The sequence below is a fragment of the Paroedura picta genome, chromosome 3 (assembly GCF_049243985.1).
Source record: "Paroedura picta isolate Pp20150507F chromosome 3, Ppicta_v3.0, whole genome shotgun sequence".
Classification (NCBI taxonomy): domain Eukaryota; kingdom Metazoa; phylum Chordata; class Lepidosauria; order Squamata; family Gekkonidae; genus Paroedura; species Paroedura picta.
Window position 1 is genome coordinate 21,519,720 of NC_135371.1, and position 27,945 is coordinate 21,547,664.

At 43.3% G+C, this 27,945-nt stretch overlaps 1 protein-coding gene and 1 long non-coding RNA gene across 7 annotated transcripts in view; one reads left to right on the forward strand and one right to left on the reverse strand.

Annotated features, from left to right (window-relative positions):
• Positions 1–27,945, reverse strand: part of ADAMTS9 (ADAM metallopeptidase with thrombospondin type 1 motif 9) — a 173,877-nt gene that overhangs the window by 27,051 nt on the left and 118,881 nt on the right. For 4 of the 5 annotated variants that reach the window (XR_013228948.1, XR_013228949.1, XM_077325060.1 and 1 more), the window contains exons 29-30: positions 14,191–14,358; positions 5,136–5,309 (exon numbers count right to left, since the gene is read on the reverse strand). Coding sequence is in view for 3 of the 5 variants with exons in the window: in XM_077325060.1 (XP_077181175.1) it covers positions 5,136–5,309; positions 14,191–14,358 (342 nt within the window). In the remaining 2 variants the exon portion in view is untranslated. The remainder of the gene's footprint in view (positions 1–5,135; positions 5,310–14,190; positions 14,359–27,945) is intronic. The other variant, XM_077325061.1, reaches the window with a different exon arrangement.
• On the forward strand, positions 449–27,732 carry LOC143831738 (uncharacterized). Of its 2 annotated transcripts, none has more exons than XR_013228951.1 (5): positions 449–673; positions 5,167–5,326; positions 21,710–21,847; positions 24,689–24,767; positions 27,131–27,732. It is a non-coding gene; the product is annotated as an uncharacterized LOC143831738 (long non-coding RNA). The 2 variants fall into 2 exon arrangements; XR_013228950.1 differs by having other exon boundaries at positions 455–673; positions 24,714–24,767.

Sequence of the window (27,945 nt, forward strand, 5' to 3'; positions counted from 1 at the left end):
GCTCATCTGAATTTTACCAGGACTGTGAACAAGAGCAGGGAAAACTGAATCAGGAAGAGACAAACATTTAGGCACTAATGAGAGCATAACCCTGATTCCAACAAGCCTTTTGTGTCAGATTGGATTTACTACCCGCTGGCTTAATTCAGCCTGTACTTAATAAATTACAGGCAAACTATTTTTATTTGCAAGCAAGGTAGCGTTCCCTCCCCTTTTGCAGACCATCAGCCAAACCAAAAAAGAATGGCTGTCTTATCTATATCTATAAAGGACCTGGAATTCAAAAGTCTGGATTTTCATTTAATTAGTGATGATTTATGGGGAAGTAGATAATCAGGCTTTAAAAACAATTTTTAAAAGACATTCCTTGCACTCTGTTCCATCACATGTTAGAGATTTGGGGAGGGGGGGAGAGTGCAATGATCGTACAAATACGCCCACACCCAGCATAGGGGGGGAGCCTGGAAAGTTTTTGAAAACCAGCGTGACCCATCAAACTTTCACCTCCCACAAAAGGGTTGGCAATGTGTGTGGGGGGGAGGGGTATCTAATGCTTTCCAGTTGTAGAAAGCTAAAGCAAAAAATGGTGAGAAACAGCCAGAGAGAAAGGCAGAGAGAGAGAGAGAAAGGCAGGGCAGGAGCTGTGGCTTTGCAAACTAATTACTCCAATTTGGTAAGTCCAAAAAACACATGTTATTTGATGACCTACTTTTTGAAAAAGGGCTTGCAAATGAATTACCTGAATTAGTTCTGATGCGTTGTATTTACAGCATGTTTCCCTACAGGACCTCTGCTGAAGACTGATGATGCAAAGTCAAAACTTTGTTTGTTCCTTGCCTTCTACAGAAAGACGGTTCTGAGCTGCTGCCTCTTACTGTAGCCCTGCTTTGAGTCATGATGTTTCACAACTGTCGAAATAATATCTGTTTCCGGAAGGGTTTCTATTAATCCTCCCTTATCTTTATATGTAACTGTAGCTTCTCTGGATTTTAAGCTAACAGAAAGCAAAGAGAATTTCCCTTTCGAAATTCTCCCCTAGGTCCACAATATGCTCTGTGTGTGTGTGTGTGTGTGTGTGTGTGTGTGTTTGTGTGTGGGGGGGTTATGCTGGGGGCTTCCGATTGCATTAATGCAACATGTTGCGGCAAGTCAAGGGCGAGATCATTGTGTGATAGAAGATTAAAAGGAGTCCGTGGAGGCGGCTGCCTCAGCCTTGAGTATGCTTTCTGCTGTCTGTGGGTTGGGCTCAGAATCTGGAGAACCAGGCACTGTGCTTGTTTTTTTATACGGTTCACTCCCCTCCGTTAACACTGAACTCTATGATTCTATGAAGCTCATCTCAAGTGAAGGCGATGAGAGAAAAGGGCACGGTCACAAAACAGTGCCCGAGATGCTAAGCATGAAGTTGTAGCCTTCACAAACTTATATGGGGCGGGGGGAGGCATCAGGCAAAGGATCCAACAGCCTCCGCTCAAAACTGTGCTATGGCTTTGGTGGGTCACACTTACAAAAGGTATACTTTTTGTCATCTGTTGCTTATTTTGAGATGTACGAGGCATGAAACGAGAACCAGCACACACCTCCTGCTCACCATCCTGCATACATGCAATCCAGACCCCGTTTCAGTAAAGACTCACACATAGAAGACACACAAGTATGATCTATCTGGGGAGGAGTTTACAAAACACGAAATGGGCAACAGGTCGAGAGCACAGAAAGTGTAGTTTTTCCCCCCACAGCCTCCTTCCCTGAACTAGCTGATGTTGACTGATTTGCTGTGAAACCTTGACTGGGAGGGAGAAGGGGGTCAATATTAATCATGCCAGACCTTGTGAAACCACAATGCTGAGAACTGTTGGATATGTCATTATGTTTGCATTATCCTTATTATTAGAAATAGGGTTCTTTTTTTTTCTTTAAAAAGGCCTACAAAGAAAAGTAGCTCTACACTGGTTTTGAGAATGGCCTTTGTGTCGTTCCCCCTCCCCTACTTACCTACATTTTATAACTACACGGTCCTTTTATGTAACCTATCCGTGGGAATTAATGTATATAGGAGGGGGAGTGGCACTGCGGTGACAAATCTCACAGCAAAGTCTGCCCCCAACATTCCTGTGTTTGCTTCTTGTAAGTGTATGCCTTACCTTTGCTAGATCGCGAGAAGCCTGACAAAACCTGGATATGAAAATGCAGGGGGCTTGATCACAGGGAGAGCCTTGATCACAGCCCCTTCTAACGTATACGAAGATTAGGACCACTGCACACTTTCAAGTGAACACGTATACATTAGGGATGGACCCTACTGCCTTAATGCCACTTGCTAAACATGGTCAGTTTCAATACAGGCACCCTACGTATGTAATGGAGTACACTGAAGAAAAAGTGATAATCATTTTTTTTTGCAGTTGAGAGTAGCTGCCCGCTTCATACATAGATCAAACATTGCCAATAAAAAAATTTTGCTTCTGAAAAAAGGGGCATTTATATCCTGCTTTTCACTACGCAAAGGAGTCTCAGAGCGGCTTACAATCGCCTTCCCTTTCCTCTCCCCACAACAGACACCCTGTGAGGGAGGTGAGGCTGAGATAGCTCTGATAGAGACTGCTCTGTGAGAACAGTCTCAAACAGGATTGCGTCTAGCTCAAGGTTGCCAGCTGGCTGCATGTGGGGGAGGAGTAGGGAATCAAACCTGGTTCTCCAGATTAAAGGCTGCCGCTCTAATCCACTGCACGATGCTGGCTCTCTCAACAAACAGACTTCCTGATTTGATTTGTGGATCAGGTCGCCAACGTTAATCGTTTTTGGATGCATCCCCGTGTTTCCTTCAGAACTTAATGTTGAGCATTTGCCCGAACAACCGTTCTGATGATCTAACTGGCACTTGTCCCTGGCTATGAGTCCATCTTATATGCCCTCCTGCCAACTGAAATGCCCTGATGCAGGATTTAGCAACAAGCAGAGCCAATAACCAACCCAACAATCCCCAAGTTGCCTCCTAACAATCATGTTTACTGCTTATGGGGTATTTTCGGTTGTCAAATACACCTCTATTGTGATCCTTCTTAGCTTACAGCATCTAATGTTTGGGAAATAATATGCTGCAAATTCAGGCATTTTTCAAAGCATAGCCCTTATTGCAGCTAGACTTGATGTACAGGCATGGAAATACAGAAGGTTTATGGAGAACAAGAGCAGCCACAGTGTTTGGGGAGAACACAGAAGGAGATGTTATTATATATGCCCTGTTGGTGATTAATACATTCAGTGCTATTGCCCCTTCTTCCTATCCCAACTTTTTAAATATATATTTATTATGTTTCTAATAAGCACTGTAGAAGTGCTGTTGTTGTTGTTAGTTGCGAAGTCGTGTCCGACCCATCGCGACCCCATGGACAATGATCCTCTAGGCCTTCCTGTCCTCTACCATTCCCTAGAGTCCATTTAAGTTTGCACCAACTGCTTCAGTGACTCCATCCAGCCACCCCATTCTCTGTCGTCCCCTTCTTCTTTTGCCCTCAATCCCTCCCAGCATTAGGCTCTTCTCCAGGGAATCCTTCCTCCTCATGAGGTGGCCAAAGTATCTGAGTTTCATCTTCAGGATCTGGCCTTCTAAAGAGCAGTCAGGGCTGATCTCCTCTAGGACTGACCGGTTTGTTCACCTTGCAGTCCAAGGGACTCGCAAGAGTCTTCTCCAGCATCAGAGTTCAAAAGAGTAAATTCTTTGACGCTCAGCCTTCCTTATGGTCCAACTTTCACAGCCATACATTGCAACTGGGAAGACCATAGCCTTGACTAGACGCACTAGACGTTGGCAGGGTGATGTCTCTGCTTTTTAGGATGCTGTCTAGATTTGCCATAGCTTTCCTCCCCAGGAGTAAGCGTCTTTTAATTTCTTTGCTGCAGTCCCCATCTGCAGTGATCTTGGAGCTCTCTGTAGAAGTGTACAGAGATACTAATTCTACTGGAACTGAAGACAAACACCAGAGCCTTAAACAGGGCTTTTGTAGTGGGAACTATAGTTATTCAATCATTGCAAGCCATGGCCTGGTACCTTGGGTTGGGGACCACTGCTATAAATGATATCATCCTGCTCATGATGTCAGTGAGGTTGTGTTTTTTAAAAGATTATCTGCAGCCGCAAAAGGAGCTTCCCTGCCCTGGCCAGGGGTTTGACAAGCTTACTGAGCAGTCACAAGTGTCCTAAAATGCAATGCTACTGCAAATTCTTATGCCCTTATAGTGTGCTTGGTAATAAAGCACAAATTCACATGCACGAGAACCTCTCATACTGACACGCATTACTTAATCCTCACCAACTTTCAACCCTTTTCTCTTCAAGCTGAGAATGTTTTCTGTGTTCCCCCTTTTCAAAGGGGATGAGTTCTTGTGAAAAGACCGTGCAGAAGCTCACAGGTGCTATGAGACTTTAGGACTGGCTCAGAAAGGCGTGTCTTCTCTGATACAGATACGTGCTGTGCAGTTCTCATGTAATAAATATGAATATGCTTCAGGAGAGCTCACAGGGCCTTCGAACAGTAATACAAGATGCTGACTTACCTTCCCTGAGAAAAATAGTAATAGGTATCAGGCTAATGTTTGATTCTGGTGACTGATTCTGAGATTAATTTCCCTCCCCCAAAATGTGCACCATCATTCACAGTTCGTCATAAGCAGGTAAACCTGCTACAGAGTATAAATCTGACTTAGTCTTCTGCATTTTTTACATTATACTTGCATGTACGAAGCATTAGGAACGCCTGTATTTCCAAAAGTATTACGTCTAAAGGCCAATTCACATGACCTGATTAGATCTGAGCTAATCCGAGGAAGTGAAATGGCTGCGCAAATGCATCTCCTTTGAAACAATCTACAGCTCGCCCCACATTTGCAGAACGCTTGCTCATCCAACACTTAGTAGCTTGTCAAAGGAATGGGAAGCGAAGGCTGAGTTGAATTGTGAACACTGTGCTTCCTGGCAACAGCATAGTTTGAGCTGACCAGCTATTCCATCCATCACTGTGGGCTTCACAACGCCCCCTCCCCGACCCAACAAATCATACAATAGCAAAGAGCTTCAAGAACCCGTTTCCTCTAATGTAATCTGTGCTCCCAGACACGCACTGTTATCTACGTACCTCTTGCCAATCTTCTGTTTCCCATTTGTAGATGGCGCATTCAGTCATTTGGCATTCTTGTTCCGAAGCTGGTCTGCTGAGCTGGGCACATTCGCTTTCCCTAATTGTTTTGTGACTGCCAAGGTGGCAGAAGACGCTTCTCTGCTGAATCCCTCTCCCGCAGGATACCGAGCACTGACGAAATATAAAAAGTAAGTGTCAAGTATCTATTTTTTTTTTATGGTGGGTACAAAAAAATATCTCTCTATTCTATGGCAACTGATTTCAAGTTAGAGGAAGAATACTAAGAAAGGTCCCCGTCGCTGTCTGCTGGAAATTCAGCAACACTACTGACCAGCAGTTTTGAGCAGGGCACAAAATGCAAACCAGATGCATATTTAGCTCTCCCCAAAACTGGGATGCATCCAAATATTTATATTTGGTCCCCATTTAATTCACTTGAGTCATTTTACCGGTTTCACCCTTTTCCACCATCTTAAGGTAAAGGTAAAGGTATCCCCTGTGCAAGCACCGGGTCATGTCTGACCTTTGGGGTGACGCCCTCCAGCGTTTTCATGGCAGACTCAATACAGGGTGGTTTGCCATTCCCTTCCCCAGTCATTACCATTTACCCCCCAGCAAGCTGGGTACTCATTTTACCGACCTCGGAAGGATGGAAGGCTGAGTCAACCTTGAGCCGGCTGCTGGGATCCAACTCCCAGCCTCATGGGCAGAGCTTCAGACTGCATGTCTGCTGCCTTACCATTCTGCGCCACAAGAGGCTCTTTTCCACCATCTTAACACACCCCAAATTACTTTTATAACTCCCAGTCATAACACTGTGCAGGACTGGGTGCAACCACAACTATATTTCTAAAGCTTGAGCCTTAGTGTAAGAAAATGAAACAACTGGCAATGAGCTATCTTTAGTGGTGCCTGGAACCTATTGACTGAGAATGCCACTCTAGTCTGCTTCTGGATGGGAAAGTCCTTGCTTTTGAGCCACAGAATTCCCTCTCTTTCCCTCTAAGTGGAATTCTTGTGCCACGGAATTTTTTCCAAGGGAAAAGAGACACCCTGACCTGGGTGGATTCTGCACACAATAGATAATGCACTTTAGAAGTAGATTTTCCTGTTCCGCATAGAAAAATCCAGCTGCCAAAGCATATTGAAAATGCATTATCCTATGGGTGCGGACTCTGCCCTGGACGCCCTGACCGGGGTAGCCTCACTCAGCCCTATCTTGCCAAAATTCAGAAAATAAGCAGCGTGGTCCCTGGTTAGTAATTGCATGAGAGACCCCAAGGGAATCCAGTGTTGTGAGGCAGAGACAGGCAATGGCCAACCAACTCCCAAAGCCTTGAAAACCCCACAGAGTTACTATGAATCACCTGTGCCCCCCCTCCAAAGTTCTACAGGACACCCACCCACACAATATTTTGCATACACAATGTGCTTCCAGCTGTAGAATTCCAGCAGATTTAGTCAAGGTACACCTATATGTACAGAACTCCTCATACATATAAATACCATCCAGCCTAACTTCACAAAACAGCAACATTTTCATGCTTTGTGGTAAATGACATTTCATGGTCATTTGCGTAAAGTTTTTCATGGGATTATGAATGCCACAGTCAGCTTCAAGTAACCATCTTTGCTGTGGTGGGGAAGAAAGCCTCTGATCTGGAGAAGTTCAGAAGCAACAAAAGGTTAGACAGATGTTGCTATTCCTGCGGAATAACAAAGCCTTGCTCTTCAAAGGCTGCCACAGGTGAACCAATAGGATCACTGCCTTATAAGATTCCCGGGAATTCTGCCTCTTTCCTCCCGAAGGAAGGATATAGATTCTCCCAGGGATGGCCAAACTGTGGCTCTCCAGCTATCCATGGACTACAATTCGCATGAGCCCCTGCCATGGGAATTGTAGTCCATGGACAGGTGGAGAGCCCCAGTTTGGACACCCCTGCCAGCAACTGGTATATGTCCAATTATCCAGCTAGCAATCTGCCTGCTCTCCCCCCCCCCCCCCCACTTTCCCATTTAACTGACTCTGGATTTTCTTATTTTTAGGGACATATTCTGCCTAATGCTAATCTCACTGAAGCCAAGCTAAACATTGTTCCAAGCTAAAAGCCAACAAATCCCAACAATAATTTGTCTAGAGACCCTTGTTTTTACAGCCTCATTAAAACAATTAAGTAGAACTTGATAGTGATAATGTTGGCAGGCCAAAACACTCTTACATGTAAGTCCCACTGAGGTCTTTTATTCATGGGTAATGGGCTGAAGAGTTGTCGACAACATACCGAAAAGTACACATGCAGCCCAATTATATCCAATCGTTATGCAAAAACAAAGTCTTCTTGGTTCAACGGCATTTACTTCCTAGTAAGAGTGCATAGGATTGCTCTGCCCTCGTGTGCCAACAGATGATATATGGCTCATCAGTACCTCTTAAATTGCAGCTTAAGCACGTGTAGAAGGGGATAATTACTTTTACAGAGGAAAAGGCTTTAAAGTCAAGATGGCGCGACGTCTTTTAGCTGACATTTAGCAAGATTGAAGGTAATAGTTTGATAGGCCTCGTTAATGCGGGAGCTATTAAGCACCCATTTATAATCTATTAATGTAATATCTATAAATGCTCTTGAATTTATAGGGCATCTGAAACACAGGCACCGTGGGTAGTATTCTGCCGTTTGAGAGTATTACTTTGACAGCTCTTGGGATCCTGAGAGGAATTAGCAACAAGTTTATAAGTCCCATGATGTCATCACATTTATCGGAGCAAGTCTCAGGCCACAGCTGACAGGGCAGACCTGTTGAGTTTTCAAGGCAAGAGCTGTTCAGAGATGCTTTGCTATTGCAACCCTGAACTTCCTTGGTGTTCCCCCACCCAAATACTGGCCAGGCCGACCCTTCTTAGCTTCTGAGATCTAATGAGATTGGGAAAGCCTGGGCTATCCAGGACAGGGCAATTATTGGTTTCTTGCAAATTACCCTTCTTTTTTTTATGTTCTTACATTCATAACTTTCATTGTGTGTGGATTTATTGTGAAAAAAGATCATTTACTTGGGTTGGGGACCCAACACTTAGCTTCAGCCACAACACAAAACAGGATTTCTCCGGCACTGCAGCTCTTATCGTCTGTGTGCCCCATAAAGGGAGCAGGCTCCAAGAACAGCCGATTAGGGACATTCCTTAGGTTATAAATATTTATGAAAGGCCAGTTTTGTGTAACTTGGAAAAGTGGAGCACAATGCAGCTAGAATTCTGTGCTGGGTGATGCAAATACTTCCCATATGGTGTGGTGCTTTCCCTTGTGTGATTAATAACACTTGTTTATTCTCATGGGATGATGGAGGGGTGGATTCAAAGAACGAGGGATGTACCACGAAACACTAAACTGCAGCTTATTTTGAAAAGGATTTTAGCCCTTGTTTGTGATCTACAAGTGTTTTATATTTGCTGTGATAATACACAGTGATACATTGTGGCTGAAGCTAAGTGAAATCAAAGAAAACATCCTTATTAGTCCTGCCAGGAAGACAGTAATAACGCCTTCAAGACAGATGTCGGAATGCACCATGGCTATGTCCAAGGCTTTTTCTGGCAGGAGAGATCCAAAGGTGTGGCTAATGCGGTGTAGTGGTTTGAGTTTTACACTAGGAGAAGAACAAGTTCCAATACCCACTTGACCATGGAAATATGCAGGATGTCCTTGGGTTAGTCACATACTGTGAACCTAACCAACCCCATAGGGCTGTTGGGAGAAGAAAATGGAGAAGAAAATAACGTAAGCTGCTTTGGGTCCCCATTGGGGAGAAAGGCGAGGTATAAATATCAGATAGCTCAGAATTCATGTAAATTGCTCCCTTTCCTGAAAGCAGAAAAGGGCAGGAATGATCAGGGCCACCAAACATGGGTTGGGAAATTCCTGTAGATTTGGTGGTGAAGCCTGGGAAGGGCTGGGTTTGGAGGATTCAGAAGGATATAAAGTCTGGAGACCAGCTGTAATTCCCCAGGGTTCTGGCCCCACTTGAAAGTTGCCAACCCTACATACCTCTCCCTGTATAAATAGTTGAAAACCAGCTTTTGGAGAAAATGGTGGCAAGAAGTTTTGATATTGAAGATGACGGCTGACGTTACATAGATGAGGCAACAGATTCTATACGCCTACATTCTTCTGCATCTCTCTAAAGATGTCACTATTCTCTGAAAACTAATTGTGGCCACTTCAATTCAGGGATCCTCTTATGTTTTGTGGTGGGGAGCTACTGGCTGTTTTGTACCCCTGTCCCCCAGAAGTACTTTCTTTTAATTAATCAATGGGAATTAAAGGAGGACTAGATGTAAGGTTGGTTCGTTATACTGGAGATTAAATCATGAAACTCTCACTGCGTAATTCTCAATGATATATAATTTGAAATTGAGTAAACGTTCCAATTTATGTCTGAACACATTCAACCCCCTTCCCTAAAGAGAATCAAGCTTCTGGCGTTGTAAGAGCCCATAAACAAACTGAAACACTAGGCAGGGGTAGTGAAACTGTGGCCATCCAGATGTCCATTGACAACAATTCCAATGAGAATTGTAGTCCATGGACATCTGGAAGGTCGCAGTTTCACTACCCCTGCACTCGAGGCTATCACTGAGTCCAGTTCACTTAGAAAGTGAAGAGCCGTTAACTGGCATGATGCAATAATCAAAAGGATTCTGTGGTTGACTTAAAGCAAGAAGCAGGCTGCTTTTGGATAAAGCCCCAAGACAGATACTCATTCAACGGATGAAGAATGGTGGGCCGCAAACACAGCACTAGCAATCTGACTACAGAATATGAATGAGCAAATGGCAGCTCCAGTGACAAATGAAAGCTAGATTATCTGTCCCGCGATTCTGAAGGCATCAGGCAGAGTTTTTGAAAACAGGGAGGAATATAAATCCATAAACAAACAAAAAACAAACAAACAGAGGAAGCTGGTCTTTCCAAGCAAGTCTTTGGCAGCTTCTCCTTCCCTTTAAAGTGGCATTATTGTCTGTGTGATGTGAAGGAAGCCTGAGACCTGGCCTACCCCCATAGAAAGAATGATATCTTATGTCTGGACATACTAACAGCTGATGGGGTAGAGTAGACCTAGCCTTGGAGGTCCACCTAATAGCAGTTAGTCTGCCTCTTCCATTCCTTCAAATTTTAAAGTGTCCTTATATTCTATGGGGGGGGGGTGTTGCTTTCTGCTCATGTATATCCTACTGCATACGCTTAGTTATGCATGCTTAATCCCACGGGTGTCAATGGGTCTAGGCATAATCAACCAGCTGCAGGAATGCAATTGTAGTCTTTAATTGCCAAGTCATAACAGATTATCATGGGGTATAAATCATACTATATCCTTATTAACTGGGATTTCTTTTCAAATTGGACCCAATCATGTGAGATAATTTTTAGATATTTTAAAATGTCTGCTTGTATATATGCTCAGGCATCTGACAGACTATTATGCATTAGCCAGCATGATTTTATTAGGTACAAAAATTGTTTTCAGAAGATTAAAAAGAGGCACAAATCTTCAGTAAAGCCTCTGACCAAGAATGGTATGCTATTCAATAGTCTCTGAATAGTTAAGAACAAGATCCCGGGCTTTAAAAACTGAACTCTGTAATCTGCTTAACATATATGAATGTTGCTGAACTTCCATTCTATAACCAAGTGAGAAATTAGGGAGAAATGTAATAACATTTTCAAGTACAGCTGAACTCAACACATTTTAAAATGTATTGTGGGTGTGTGATCTGGTTCACTTCAAAAGCCAGACTATCTATCTATCTATCTATCTATCTATCTATCTATCTATCTATCTATCTATCTATCTATCTATCTATCTATCTATCTATCTATCTATCTATCTATCTATCTATCTATCTATCTATCTATCTATCCATCCATCCATCCATCCATCCATCCATCCATCCATCCATCCATCCATCCATCCATCCATCCATCCATCCATCCATCCATCCATCTATCCATCTATCCATCCATCCATCCATCCATCCATCCATCCATCCATCCATCCATCCATCCATCCATCTATCATCGACCACCACTCCCAAAGGCTTGTGGCGGTTTACATATGCCCCACTAAAAACCCCATTAAAACCCATTATAACCCCATTAAAAGGACTATAACAGCAACAATCAACAGTAAGGAAATATGGCAGAACCCTCAACCCCCCCCCCCCCATTCATCTACTAGAGGGAGGCGAGGGGAGAGACAAATCAGATGGTTTCCGTTGTTGGCACTCGTAAAGTCCTGTCAATCATATTTATCCAGCCTTTGCTACAAACAGCAGAGAACAGCGTGCATGGTTTACTTCCCCCATTCTGTTCCCTGTGAAGTAGGTCTTTAGCAGCGTCTCCCAGATCTGAGACTGGCACTTTTTACCATAGCTGGCTCATTCCTGCCTTCAACATCATTAGGAGGAACTACGTCTTAAATTGGACAATATTATGACTGAATGTAGGAAGAGCTCTGCTGGATCAGACCAGTTGTCCATTTAATCCAGCATTATGTTTTACACAGGGGCAAGCCAGTTGCCCTGGAGAGCCAAAAAACAGGGCATAAAGGCTGAAACCTTCCCCTGATATCACATCTTAGCACTGGTATTCAGCGATCTGCTGCCTTTGTAGATGGCACTTCCCTTTAGTCACCATGACCATTAGCCATGGATATCCTCCACAAATCAGTCTAACCTGCTTTTAAAGCCATCTATGCTTGTGGCCATCACTACATGAAATAGCAATAAATTCAAAAACTCATTACTTGTTGAGTAAAGAACTATTTCCTCTTGTCTCTTCTGAACCTAACGCTCAATAACTGCATTGGGTGTCCCCAAGTTTTAGTATTACAGGAAAAAGAGGAAAAAGCTTCCTCTGCCACTTTCTCTACTCTCTCTCTCTTATTTCATAATCCACTATGACAGTTCCTGACAGTTAGAGCGGTTTCTCAGTGGAACAGGCTTCCTCAGGAGGTGGTGGGTTCTCCATCTTTGGAAATTTTTGAATAGAGGCTGGATAGCCATCTGAAAAAGAGGCTGATTCTGTGAAGGCTCAAGTGGGTGGCTGGTTACAGTGGATGAGCAATAGGGCTGTGAATATCCAGCATAGTTCAAGGGGTTGGACTAGATGACCCATGAGGTCCCTTCCAACTCTATTGTTCTATGATTCTATGATTCACTATCATGTGTCTCCTTAGCTATCCTCTGTCCTAACTTGACAAGTCTCAACTTCTTTAGCCTCTCCTCAAATGAAGGACGATCAGGCCCCTTAATCATCTCAGTTGCCCTCTTCTGCGCTTTATCCAGCTCTGCAAAACCGTCCTGGAGAGACAGCAAACTAAACCATACAGAGTATTCCAAACAAAGTCTCCTGCTTTCTGCTTTGACTGGCTTCAGCAAGATTGGAAGAGGAAACCAAGGCACTTCCATTCTCACAGAAACTGGGCCCAAGGCAATTTTGCTTTCATGCTGCCCTTCATCCCCATAGCCCAAAGTCAATGGAGCTGTCAAGAAAGACTCAGAGGAGCTGAGAAAATCCTATTAGGCGCTGGCAGCTGACCAAAAGCTGCCAACTGACATTCTTGGCTTAGCTGAATCAGTGTCCAAATAACACTCTCTTCGGCGCACCTTCCTTATCCTCTCTGCCTTTGCCAGGTCTCCACCTGTGCTCTGCCTCTGTGTAATCCGTAGCCCACTGAAGCTTCCCTCAGCGATGGATAAGGAAGCCCAGCTATTCAGCTCAAATCGGGTGGCTTATGTGCAGAACCACACCTGACTGCATTCTAGGCTGTTGCCTAGCAACCACAGGTCCTGATTTCCTCTCGCTAAATTCCAATTATAAAACGAGGGCACCATATTAGCCAGAGAGGCCCTAACTTTCAAATAATAACTGGGATGGCCCAGGTATGGATAAATGAGAGACTGGAGGGGATTATGGAGCCGTGAGACTGGTCTGGCTGAAGCATACACATCTCTTTACTTCACAAAACCATTTCTCATAACTCCTCTTTATGCCCTCGGGCGTGTGTACCTTCAGAGACTCACTTCCCGCTTTTCAGTAACATATTTACCCAAGAGGAAGGTGACCCTGAAAGTAAGATGATCCCTCTAAAAAAATAATATACAAAAAGAGGTTTTTAAATTACTATACACAACTGTATCTTATATGTGAATTTAATATGGGCCTCTTCCACATGTGGAGAAAAACCCTAGTTTTTCATTCAGGTAAAGACAGTATCCAATTATCAGATTTTTGATGCAAGGGTAGATTATAAAATAAACATACTTATGGGAGGTATTAAATGAAAAATTAAAAGACAGATTTCCAAGTTTCTGCCATGACTAATGTATGAATCTTCATATGCCACAAGGTAGGAGTCCTTGTTTACCTTTTGACTGATGCAGCTCTGTCAGACTAGAAATGGCCGTGCAAAGAAGACTTGTGACACAGTCTTGTATGATTTTGTTTGTCTAACTTGGTCTGAACAACTGTAACAATAAACTTTGATTTTCACACAGACTCATACGAACATGGTCAGAGAGGCTCTAGCCATATGCACGCCATACGCCTTGAAATGCACAAACACTCAGTGAGGACAGCCATCTTAGCTTATTGCTCCAAAAACCAGAAAAGGAGTTTTACTGAAGTAAGAGCTTTCCTGGGCAGTTAGCCATATTAAAAAGTGTCAGAAGACTTGTATTTTAACCTCCCAGCAATTAATTGGGGAAACAACACAAACAGTAACATGTAGCTCAACAAACACAGCAAAATTATTCACAATGCTGATCCATCTAGCTGAATACTATTGGCTTTGCCTACAATAGTTCTCCAGAGCCTCAAGCGGAGGCCGTCCCCAGCCCTCTTACCTGCTACCTGTTTGCCCTAGAGATAGTAGTAATAGAACCTGGAAGTTTCTGTTTGGCCAGCACACGTGCTCCCGTTGGTCTGTACCATTATGTGACTAACCAGATGTTTAATACTCATAGTGCTTGGTTGAAAGATAGGATGTCACATCTTACCTGTCCCCAGTCTCCTGTTTTCCACTTTGGGCACCTGCCACCTCTACATTTTTTTTGCCCATTTGGTTTATCCAGATGCTTACAAAGATCATTTTCCAAATGCTTCCCATCCTTCGACAAGCAATAAACATCTCGGTACCTCTGCCCCCGGCCACAAGAGACAGAACACTGTAACGTAAAAGTAAAGACACTTGTATCTTATATCGCTACACCCTTATACACATTTAGAGAAAAGTACACGATACTGCATTTTGGCAGTGCAAAGATGAAAAATAAACCATATGGCATAATTTCACCAGAAGAGGCGGAAAAGAACATGGTGGGCATTGCCTAGGATGATCGTCACCATCAACAGCTGTGTCCCAAACTCTACCTCACTCATCTTCCATCAGTTTTCAAATAAACGTTTAATAAGGTATGAAGCAGAAAAGAAGAAACAAATCCACCGGTACAGATTTAGTGCAAAGAAATTCTTCAAAGATGCTGTATTTTTAGACTCCTTTTGAATTGGATGTTTTGACTAAAAATGTCAAAATTTTCACTTTTTCTCATTTATGAGGGCATAAAATTATGAGTGCCTTGGAAAAATATATAGGGCTAACTTTTTTTGCAGTTTCATACTATAACAAAACTAGGGAGCAAAGCCTGTCTAATTATTATGAAGTAGGTTTCAAATGAACAAAGTAATATTACATAACACACTGTGTAATTTGCAGCAGACCCAGACCTCTAAATTGGAAACTAGACTTGGTAAATTCCTGACTTTCTTGCTTGCTTATTTATATCTCAACCCAGCTAGCTTGAGGCAGTTTATATCCTTATCCATGGTGCCTATATATATATGTGTGAAACTGGCCTCAGGGAGGAGCGAGTCCAGCTGCCCGAGTTAAAATAGGGCTGCACCCTGATTGGCCCTGCCCCTGCAGCTCCCGCCTTTCTCATCCCTTGCCTCACAGACACGCCTGGCTGCTTGAACCAGTGCATCTGCAAGTCCCCGCACTTGCCGGGCTCTATGTAAACAGCCATGGTGGCAGGGGGGGGGAAGGGCTGCCAAGTGCACCCGCCGCCTCGCAGACGTGGCAGGCTCACTTGGAGGGCTGCGAGAAAGCCCGCGTGGAGGGAGGGGAGGGGGGCCTTCCCTTCCCTGCCGCCTGCTAAGTGTTGCCGCCGCCTCCCACAGGCAGCAGCCACACTTGGCGTGCCGTAGGGAAGCCTACGTGGTGGAGGGGGGGAGGGGGAGAGCCCTTCCCTTTCCTGAGACCTGCCAAGTGCCGCCGCCTCGCATAGGTGGCCACGCTTGGAGGGCCATGGGAAAGCCCCCACAAAGGAGGGGGGGAGTCATTCCCTTCCCTGCAGCCCCCCAACTGCGCCCATCACCTCCCAGAGGCGGCAGGCGCGCTTGGAGAGACGCAGGGACGCAGCAGGCATCAGCGGAGGGGAAGGGGGAGCCCCTTTCAAAGTCTGTTCTTATGAACGGGCTTTGCAGCTAGTTAAAATATAAAATCATTAAAAAGCAATTTACACACAATTGATACAATTAGGTGGCTGAAATAATTAATACCTTACTGTCCCCCACTACTCTTCAACTCTTCAGCTCATAGTTGTAATGTCTGAATAGATATCCCTAGGCAATGTTGGCCTAGGAGGGTTACCGATTTCAAAAAGAAGGGTGGGGGAACCCGATCTTAATATCCCGGTTTCCAGCCTGGCCTTAACCAAATGCCTGGTGGAAGAGCTCCGTCTTGCAGGCCCTGTGGAACCCAGAGAGCTCCGACAGGGCTCTCAGCTCTTCCGGGAGCTCATTCCACCATTTTGGCCCTGGCCCCAGTTGAGGCCAGGCACACTTCCCGGGGACCCAGGACAACCCGCAGATTCATACCCACAGAGCGAAGAACCTTGCAAGGAGCATAAGGAGATAAGTGGTCCCACAGTTAAGTAGGACCCAGGGAAGGACCATGTCTTGGTGGTAGAACATCTTAGTTGACTGCAGAAGGTCCTATGTTCAATCAGCAACACCCCCCAGTAATAAGATTAGGTGGAATATAAAGCAAAAGACCTCTGAGTCCCTTGAGAGCTGCTGTCAGTTAGAGCAGACAATACTGACACTGATAGACCAGTGAATCGATTCAGCTAAGGCAGCTTCATGAGTTCAAGTGATATGAATTGGTAGAACATATAGTGCAATATAGTTAAGCATATCCCCAGGGAGTCTAAGTGACTGTCCCTAGTTTCAATTGAAATGTACAAAATCAGGATTCTTCTGGGGGCACAATTGTGGGCAATCTTCTATTTTAATACAAAACAAGAAAGCACTTCCTTTGTAAATGCCTAGTTTTTCTGCTTTGGCCCAGATTCTCAACTATCATTTAGATTTATCTAGACATGCTCTTCTTAAAATGTTGCTTTCCTTCCAACTGTGAGTGGTGAATCATTACAGGCCTAGTGTTCCTCGGTAATTCTCCTCCAGCTCCCATGTGGCCAGAATATGCGGTCCATGTGCCTGGCCATCTACAGCTGAGTTTCTTATCTGACCATCACAGAAGGCCAACAGAAGTATGTATTTAACCTAATCTTTTGAATCTTGAAACATTTAAAGATATAGCACTATGGGCCCAGATGCTAAGCCCCAAATTGCCAGAGCACAATTTTTTTTAAAGAAACCATTTTATAAATTTATTTATATTTCTGTCACCTCCCCTCAGTTTCCTGCTCAAGGCAGCTTACAATAAAAATACCCACAGTATTAACAACAAGCCATTCGAAACATAAGCAGCACAAAAGCTGCATAAAACAAGCAGATGCTGGTAAGACAAAAGCTTCGAAGACAAGCAGATGCTGCTAAGACAAAAGCTGGTAAGACAAAAGCCTCAGTAGAAAGATATGATTTGTCCTGGCACCTAAAGGAGAATAAAGTAGGCACTAGGTGAGCCTCAAGGTGTTCCAAAGGTGAGGTGCCACCACAGAAAATGCCCTGTCTCTAGTGGCCACATGCCCCATCTCTGAAGATGTGAGCATGACTTGAAAGGCAGCTCTTAACTGGAGGGTTAGCTACTGTCCTTCAGGTATTATGCCCTCAAGCTGTTTAAGGTAAGGTTGGCACTGAATCTAGTCTAACTCCATAATCGTTCAAGCCAATTAAAACTAAAACACCTTTTACTAGGAAGAAAGAAAGAGCCTGGGCAACTATGGAGTCATGAGTTGATTCTGTAGTAGAAACTACTCACTGTCAATGCAGGAACCCAAAGAGGGGTGAGGGAGAAAAGGCAGCAGATGATGTTTGCCCTGGGTTTTCCTTAATGGCTACCTAGTAAGAAACTTATATTCTGATTACTGTGCCATATAGACTGGTCCTTTTGCAATTTTCCAACAGCTTCCAATAAGGGTGGCCTTTTGTTCCCTCTTTGCTTATTGTGCGTCAGTGGCCAACAAATCTTGCCAAACAATAATGCTTCATTGGCAGTCACTGAAGTTGGGGGAAGTGTGTATATGTGTATTTTTAAGTAGAGCTGGAAACAGAGATAAAATTACAGAACAAACATTTTCCATTATTGGTATCTACAGATGAAGGTTTGAAAACCTTCAGCAACGGTGACCAAACAGTGCTGGAATATCTAAATAGTAATGCGGCGGAGTAGAAGGCACAATGGACTTCATGAGCAATTCATGTCATCAAACCAGTTGCTTAATTAATTCAACTGTTTTTCAGTCAAGATGAATCAGTTGATAGGCTGGTAGAGGACTGGCACAACCAGCTCTCTGAAGCCATCAACGAGATCGCTCCCCGATGTCTTCTCTGCTCCCAACCCAAGTTGGCTCCTTGGTATGCCCAGGAGATGTGTGAGCAGGAACAGTGACTAGTGTGAATTTGGTGGAAAACTCATGATGAAGTTGCAAGAACGTCTTATAAGACGCTTATGAATGCTTATGAGATGACAGTGAAAGCCACAAAGAATGAATACTTCATGGACTCTATTGTCTTCCCTAACTCTTGCCCAGCACAATGCTTCAAAATGAATCAATGATTAACGTTGCTTATGAGTGGACCAGAAAACTAGCCACTAGCTGTGAGGCATTTGTGAGTTTTTGTGGAGAGAAAATCTTGTTGCTTCATCAGGATTTTCTGACCAAGATTGATGAAGTTGGGGGACTGGAGGCCCCTTGGCTGCCCCAAGGTCCTACCTTGGACTACTTCAGTCCACTTTTCTTAGCTGATGTGGACAGAGCTCTGGCAGCTGTTCAGCCCATCACTTGTGCTCTGGACCTGCGCCCCTCTTGGTTGGTGAAAGCCAGAGATGAGAGGGTGCAGACCTCACTTCAGGACATTATTAACTTATCCCTGACAACTGGGACATTCCCAGAGAAGTTAAAGGAGGCAGAGGTGAGGCCTCCTTTGAAAAGACCAATGCTGGATAAAACCATCCCAGCCAACTACCATCCAGTTTCGCATTTGCCTTACCTGGGAAAAGTAGTTGAATGGGCAGTTGCAGAACAGATACAGAGCTTTCTGGAGGAAGCATCACCCCTTGACCTTCCCAATCCAGCTTGAGGCCTGGTCACAGAGTGGAGACAGCTTTGGTCGCCATGACAGATTATTTCCAGAGGAAACTGGACATAGATGGGTTCGTGATTTACACCTCACACTGATGTTCAACAAGGTAAACCATGGGCTACTCACCCAGAGCTCAGCTAGTATGGGGCTATGGGACACTACCTTGAAGTGGCTATGGTACTTTCTCCAAGGTCTACATCACCCCTCACCCAGTTAATTCAGAGTTTTGAGCTTGAATGTCACCCATATGCAGATGACATCCAGATATACCTGTTAATGGATGGCCATCCATCTACACCCCCGAGTGTATTGGCCAGCTATCCAGAGGTGATGATAGATGGGCTGAAGTGGACCCAGCTGAAATTAAATCCAACTAAAATAAAGGTCCTCTGGCTGGGCCAGCAAGCCCCAGATGGGGCACTACAATTGCCAGCTCCTGACGGGGTCCAATTGACAGCTGCAACCACATTTGGGAGTCCAGGCCACAAATACTGCATGCCAAGTGTTTTACCATCTCGGTCAGGCATGACAGTTAGCACCCTATCTGTCGACATCCGACATAGTCTCTGTGATCCATGCAATGATCACCTTCAGACTGGACTACTTCAGTTCACCCTATACAGGGCTACCCTTGCATCCAGAAACTTATTAGGCATGGGCGGTTCAACTCAAATAAGCCCAGAAGTACCAGAACTATTGGTGAATTTTGTACTTTTTTGGCTCATGCAAGCTGAACCACTCATTCTCTGCATTTGGACGGTCCAAATCAGGGTGGCCAAATAACAATTTGACCACAATTCAGCCATCAAAATGCCCCCCCCCCCCAATTCCTAGGTAGTGCCTGAGAAGGCAGGGGGAGAGCATGTGCCGATCAGTTAATGACAGGCACTTCGACAGCTCCATTTAAATGCCTTCAGAACTGAGGAGGCATTTAAATGAGCAGACGGGGTGCCTGTCATCAACAGCTGATAGGCATGCTGTTAAACTGTGATTAACTGCAAACTGATCAGCTGATGATGACAGGTGCCCAACCCACTCCATTTAAATGCCTTCCCAACTGAGGACGTATTTCAATTGAGTGGATGTGGTCCCTGTCATCAACAGCTGATTAATACACTGAACTTCATTAAAAGGAAGTAGCCAGCACACTGATCAGTGATGATGAAACCCCAAAACGTTTTGGAATCAGTTGCATCTGAAAAGGTGAAGAGGTATCTGTACGCTTCAGATATGGCTTTTTCATTTTTGGCACAATTTTTTTTTTGCACATGCCTACGTCAACTACTCCAAAATGCAGCTGCCTGACTCCTCATGGGAATGTGATGGAGACCGCACATTCGACCAGTTCAAGTTGAAGACTGGATCAGGCTTAAAGCCCTCAACAGACTGGGACCTTCATATCTACAGGACTGCGTTCTCCCCTATGCCTCTCAAAGGTGCCTTCAGCTCACAAAATCTGCTGAAGATCCCTGTCCCTAGAGAGGTAAAGATGGCCTCAACCAAAGCCAGGGCCTTTCCAACTCTGGCACCAGCCTGGTGGCACAACCTCCCAAGAAAGATCAGGGCCCTGCGGGACTTCAAACAAAAAACCTACCTGAAAGGAAGTTAGGAACTAAAAGGTTGGATGCAAGGACAATGTAAATCATAAAACGATATAAACATTTATTGTGTGCAACTTACAAAATTAAGAAATTAAATGCATACGCAACGTCCATAGGCTATTCATAGAAAAACATAATATGCACCATGCAATTTTGAACCTTAAACTTAAAACAGTTCTGCAGGACCTGCAAGAAGGAATTGTTCTGCCAAGCCTATGGTTGAGGCCTATAAAACACCAGTTTCTGGCCTTCCCACTCATGCTTTTAGCTACATTGGTAGATAAAATTATAACACTGTATGCCACTAAAGTATTTTACAGGCAATTTTACCATCTTCCTACCTCCTACTCTTGGGGAAGGCATATACTCCTAAGCAAATACAAGCTGGCACCAGTAATTATAACTGTAATAATTTTAATAATTTTAACAGTTATAACTTACTGTTTTTAGGACTGTGATTATGTTTTATCATTATAGATGTTGTAAACCACCTTGAGCCCATGAGGGAATGGCAGTATAAAAATGTAATACATAAATCTACCTTGCAGGAATCTGTTTTTCACAGGGGACATGACTCAGTAGCACAGAAGATCTCAGGCCTGCTGTGCCTTCAGAAGATCTGTCTCTGGTACCTCCAGTTAAAAAGTTTAGGTTGTACATTAAAGACCTTTTTGTACTTGAGAATCTGGAGAGTGGCCGTTCGTCGAAATATACAGCACTGACAGTCTGACTTAGTATAAAGCAGATTTCATGTAGCCATGTGAGTTAAAGACAAAGGAAACCCAGCCCCAAATGTACAATGTTGAAAATCTTATCAATATTGCCTTTTATAGTGCGGGTTGGCAGACTGTTATAGCCTGTTAATTACATGTGTAGCTAACAAGAAGAAGCTCAATAGATGTTTTTTTTTTTTTTTTACACTTGCCAGCTCCAAAGGTGGCCAAGCAGCCACAACATGACACTATAAGCCTAAGCAAAAAGGAAATCAGCAGGTAGGTTGGCTGCACGCTTTGTAGTAAAGCAATAAAATCCAACCTCCTTCTGCAGGTTCATTGAACTTTTTCAAATGTGACCACTTCTGGCATGCGGGCCTCTGAGTCATTCTGGTTTTCAGATTAGTCTCCACCAAAAGGTTGAGGAATCAAAAGGGGTCTGGACGCAAAACAAGAATGTAATATGACAGTTCTTTGCCGAATGGGCCCCTTACTCAGCATGATGCAGGGAGCAATTCCATTTGGATTTCTGCATTACATGTTACACAAGTCATTGCATGTTATATCACAAACACTGTCAGCTTAATTCCTTGGCACAAACACATTTCACTGTAGTTTAATCAAAGTAATGTGTTTTTTTTCCCTTTTCTTTTTAGAATGGAGTCAATGCAGGATGATGCAGGCAAGCAACATCTAACAGGCCTCAATGTCTCTTTCTCTGATGGACTGGGATGCTAATCAGTCCGAGGCTTTAAGATGCAGTAGGAAGGTTGTTTTATGCTAACCAGAAATTGGTAGGTACTGATGACTGAAGCTGGAATATCCGTAACCACTTTCTGGAGATTTAGACAACTGTCAGGCTAAGTGGATCCATTGTATTCATCATGCCAGTTTTGAAACAATTACAATAGGATTACTGTCAATCCTTCAGTCTTTTGTTCTTTGCAACGCTGGCATTTTCATTTTACCGCCACGTACCTCTTTTATAGAAACCCATCTATTTTCTAAAGGAAGCCTGCCCAAGTTGTGTGATAAAAAGGACCGCTATGACTATTACTGAAAGGTTGTCAGAAGAAATTTCCTCCTGGCCCTGCCACGGGAGCATTTTCACTGTTATCAGTTATTATTAAACAGCTGACACACTTCTAAAATAGCCACATAATATGAAATATGTGAAACCAGCAGCCTTATCTGTATGCATTACAGGAGATGTGCAAAATATTGCTAGATTTTCTGGGTGCATCCAGCGCTCTCTGCTCAGAATATAAGAGCCCCGCTGGATCAGACCAGCCCTCCGTCTAGCCCAGCATCCTGTTTTACTCAGTTGCCAAATAATTACCATGGAGGGCCAACAAACCGGCTACAGGAGCGAGGGCATAGGAAACAAGGCTTTCCCTTGATGCTACCTCTGCATATGGTGGTCCCTCGGACTCACCCTAGCAAGTAATTGCTGATTAATTCATTGACGGATTCTAAGTCCACAGGCAGTGAATTGCAGAATTTTATCGCTCTTAAGTCTACTGGTATTTCGACAACTTATTGCCCATCAACTTCTTTGAGTGCCCCAGAGTAATAACTGTCACCATCCCATGCACAATTTTATAAACCTCTTCTCATGTCTCCTCTTAACCACCTACCTTCGAAACTGAAAAGACTCATTCGCCTTCCATCACAGGAAAGGTGCTCCAATCCCTTCAATATTTTGGTTGCCCTCTTCCACAATTTCTCCATCTATACAGTGGCCAGAACTGTACCTAGATTTGTCAAATGGGGCTGTACCACAGCTCTATGCAAGGTCATTCCGATATCAGCTTAAAAATATATTGTTGTGATAACCCCCAGCATGTGTGTCCCCAGCCAATTTTTTCACCAAGCTATCCACTGTAACCCCATAATTCTATTGGGGAAATGGCATAAACCAGAATTGTCAGCATTTTACAATATACTGGGATGAGTGCAACACATAGAGCACAATGAATTCAGATGGAGTAGAAACCTAGATAGCTTACAGTACCATGCCAAGCAGAATTACACCCTTCTAAGTTCTTTCATTTCAGTGGGTTCAGAACTGTCTAACTGCTTAGGATGGCAATGAGGTTTGACCATAGTTAATGCAGGATCTGAAGAAAAGCCCTGACGAGTTTCTGTCTGTATATCAAGTCAAATCGTGAAGCCAAAAAAATAAAACAGACATGTAGAAGACTGGAAGGTAAACGTATTAAGGACTGAGTTATAATATTTATTATGTCCTTTGCCTTTTTGAGCACTGTATGCTTGGAATGACTCTATTCACCTTCAGAAATGTAGCATTTCAAGGGTAAGAGTTCATCTAATTGTACCTAAAGTGCTGACGCTTTCAATTTAAAAGAAGAAGAAGAAGAAGAGTTGGTTCTTATATGCCGCTTTTCCCTACCCGAAGGAGGCTCAAAGCGGCTTACAGTCGCCTTCCCATTCCTCCCCCCACAACAGACACCCTGTGGGGTGGGTGAGGCTGAGAGAGCCCTGATATCACTGCTCGGTCAGAACAGTTTTATCAGTGCCGTGGCGAGCCCAAGGTCACCCAGCTGGTTGCATGTGGGGGAGTGCAGAATCGAACCCGGCATGCCAGATTAGAAGTCCGCACTCCTAACCACTACACCAAACTGGTTTAAAGGTTTGGATCTTGTGATCTTGGAACATAACACTTGGTATGGAAGGGGACTCTGCCTTTTCCAGTAGTATCACCTAGAAACACTGTTCCTGAGTTGCAGTGGATTCTCAGGAACAGTACTGAACAAGATATTATGGTCTACACTGGCTGGTCTGATAAACTGTTCACCTTCCTTTGCAGACAGAAGTGCCCATGTGCTGGCACAAATAAATTGTAGTGCCCCAGCATCCCCACCCCCCAAAAAAAACACGTTATTGCTTTTTTAATATAATGGTGCCCATACCAATGCACAACAAAATAACATATTAATCAAGAAATCCTCCAAGCCCAAGTGAAAAACAAATCCTCGCAATTTACATAGAAGTAACTGTGCTGTTAACACTAATAAATACCTTTTAGGGAAAAGGCATGATCTGGGAACAAAGGACCAAGCCCTATGAGGAAAGGAGGAGGGACTGCCGGGAGCTCCCTTGCCTAGCGCCCGCTGTATTTCGCATACAGTGGGCTTGATTACTAGTAATTCTATAAATGGTTATTTCATTTAGCTTTTTACATATATATTCGGCTTTTCTACAAAGCTCAAAGTAAGTTCTAAAATAATCATATAAATAATACAATTGAAATAAAATCAGTATTAGAAAAAGAGTGAAGATATCACACTGCACTTACTAAAACCAATTGCCACAGTCGGCCACTTGCTCACTCCTAAAGATCCAGCAACTTGCTGGAGGATGCCTTTCCAAGTTCCTTGAGAACAGGCTATACATTTTAACTGTCCTCTAGGCAATAATTTCTAACATACCTATGGTCAACAAATTTAGTCCTGAAACCACCTCTGCATGCGAAAATCTTAAGATTCATAAAATATTTGTTTATTTAAAGAATTTTTAATTAATGTAAAAGTAAGTTTGCAAGATCATTCAACAAATGATACAATCTTCCTTGACCTTCCCTCCTCCCCCACCACATTAACTCTTGTCAACAGTTGACTTCAAGAATTGTTTTTGCAGCTGGAAACGACACATCGTGTTTGTGATTTCCATCAGTAACAACTCTATAGTGAGGTAAGCTTTGACCTTGGGCTTCTTGAATATACAGAGAAAGGACAGATCAGAGCACTCTTGTGGTTATGTGTGTTTGAAATACTTTAATAGCAGGAACAGAAGAATTTACCATCTCTTTCCAACACACAAAACGTCTCACAATATTATGAAGTTAGGCCTCCCAATTGAATTCACACCCTGAAGAATTACCGTTGATCTGTTCCTTATGCCATATAGTTTACAGAGACCTTGAGGTCAGGTTTCAGATCTGCTTGTTACTGCTGAATTCTGTGTAGCAAAAAGCCATTCATGATCACTGAATCTACTTGTGAAGTAGACTAAAATATCTGTATCCTAAGGAAAAGCTTCAGAACAACTGAATGGACCTCCTTGCCTAGGCGTTACTCCAACCATCCGAGCCTGGTTCCATCTATTGTGACCCCAAGCTCATTGGAGAGGGTAAAATGCCAGAGCATGTGCTTCAAATGGGTAGCTGTGTTGGTCTGAAGCAGCACAACAAAATACGAGTCCAATAGCACCTTTAAGACCAACAAAGCATGTAGAGTTAAATTATTTTGGTTAAATTATTTTAAAGTGATTAATTTTAACATTTTATTATAGTTATTGTATGGGGATTTTATTTCTGAAACTGTTGAAGGCCACTCTGAGACCATTTGGAGAGGAGCCGCCTAGAAGCTCAATAAATCACATTACAAAGCCAAGATAGAATAAAACCAGACTATCAGAGTACATGGGCAAGGCTGGGGGGGGGGGGTCAGATATTTGCTGATTATTTGCAATAGCACTATGGCTCAAGAGATAACAAATTGTATTTGGGCAAACAAGATGCAGATTCAAATATCTGTATAGCCACAAGGCTTACAGAGCAACCTCAGGCAAATTACTTTCTCTCTATCCAAATTACCCAGAGAGACGGATGTGAGCAGAATTGCCTAGCACAGTAAAGTATGATATATAGATTATTTAAAATTTTAAAAATATATGCACTGTGCCATTAATTTGTACAGCTGTTCCACTTAATATTTCTGGTAAAGCTTAGGAGGAGGAGCTGGTCTCATGGCTAAAGTGCCATTCAGCGCTTAACACCTAATCAGGGTCCCACCCCTGAGTGCCTCCTACTCCAACTGGCTTGCCTGTCTGTTCAGTGGCCAGTCAAACACCTTCTTGTCCACCACCCCCTCCTCCTTCCACTTCCCTCAGAGGCTGCAGATCCCTGCTGCATGAGAGCTGCCCCTGTCCTGTGACCTCCAGCCTGCAGCCTTTCCAGGTCCTTGGGGGAGGCAGAGGCCATCCACAGAGTTCTTCCACCCCCCACCCCCCAATCCAACACCCGTTGTATTCCTGAATGCAACAGGCTCTGTCTCTAGAAGGTTTTATAAAGTTCAAATTCAAATATGAATATCCAGAGTAAAACAAAAATAACCAAGGTTTTTTTTTTGGGGGGGGGGACAGTTATGAACAGTGCTGCCTGTGTCTACACAAGTTCGTAAAACTGGAGTAGTCATCCACTAAAGGACGTGTTATGTTATATCACAAGTGGCAGAGGCCAAGGTCTGCAAGTATTAGTTAGTTTAGCAATTTTACTCCACTTTCCTCCCCTACAGTGACCCGAAGTAATTTAAAACATTGTTCTTGTCTGCCCCCAGGTTAGGCTGGCAGAGTGACTGGTCCAAAGTCACCCACTGTAAAGTGGGGATTTGAACCGAAGTCTCTGAGATTCAAGCCCAACACTCTGTATTTTGCATATGGTATTATTAGAAACAGAGGACCTTATTTTTTTGGGGGGGGTCTCATTCCCCTACCTCATTTTTTCTTTCCCTTCCTTGGCTACAGCAAAAAAAAAGATATTTTTTCTAGCTTTTACATCTTTAAGCACAAATTTGTTTTATAGTATATTTTATTTCAAGGTACCCCCCCTTTCCCACAACAACAGAAACTAGATTATTACTTTATCACAGAGTAATCAGGATTCAGAAAAGAACCTAAATGCCACCCATATATACCTTAATCATTATGGAATCTCTTAATCAATGTATCAATATTCCCTCTTCCAAATCAGTGTTCTGCCATGTTAATAAGAAAGGAGGTACCTGCTTTGATGTAGCAGTGCTTTAATTCAAACTTATAGCTAAATGGAAATAAGCTTCTCTTCTTACATATCCATAGAGAGAGAGAGACTTTGCTCATGGCTTTCTATTCCCCTTTACAATTAAAACTCTTTTGCTTTGTTTTGAAAAAGTGAAACATGGGAATTTTACTACTGAGATAGTCTTATTGAAGCTGACATGTTTGTACATATTGTCAGTTTTCATCTGTTTAGATGCTGTGATTCCCCCTCCCTTTGTCTCTCTCTCTTGTCACAGAGTAGAAAACCGGCTTATTGGATGGGGAACGGGCAAAGGAGGAAAACACGAGACCAGGATTGAAGAACATGGAGAGATGCTAGAAGCATCTTGAAAATGCAAAGCACACTCTCATCCAGACCACTAGAAGACCTCTGCTAGTTTCATAATGTATAGAATCAATTGCCATACTTCCATGCAGCCAAGAAAGCTAATGAAGTCCACTGGAGCCACCAAATTCTTGCCTAAGGACCCCAACACTATGCCATGTTCCTTGTACAGAAGTCGTGATAATGGGATTCTTTTTTTAAAAAGTGGCCACTGTAACTTCAGTTGAAATCCATTAATTATAATATTGTGACATGCATGGGCTAAACTTAAAAAAAAAATCCCCTCTAAATCCATTTCATTTAACTAATACTAAGTAGAAAACATGTTCTGAATTTGTGGAACTAGACATAAAAAAATCCATCATGGCAGCTAACATTTAGTGACTAAAAAGTTAGTATTTGTGACTTTTTAGAAAAGGTAATCTTTCATTTATTCGTACACAAAACTTGCCCAGGCCTAAGGATTTAGGGAGATTCATTTATTAAGACTACAATAAAGCATGATTTAAGGTATGTGTGTTGGACTCCAAGACATGTAGGGATTCAGAAATGAAATAAGCAACACCCAATCCCTGGATCTTTGGAATGTGACTTGAAGGCTCCAGGTCCCTGGACTTTTAGCATGACAAGCTTCCCATGACCCATCTGCATCAAGAAGTCTGTTAATAGTCTCCAGCAGTTGAAATCTGTACATGCATGTGAAAGGCATATTTAAGTACCGCTCAT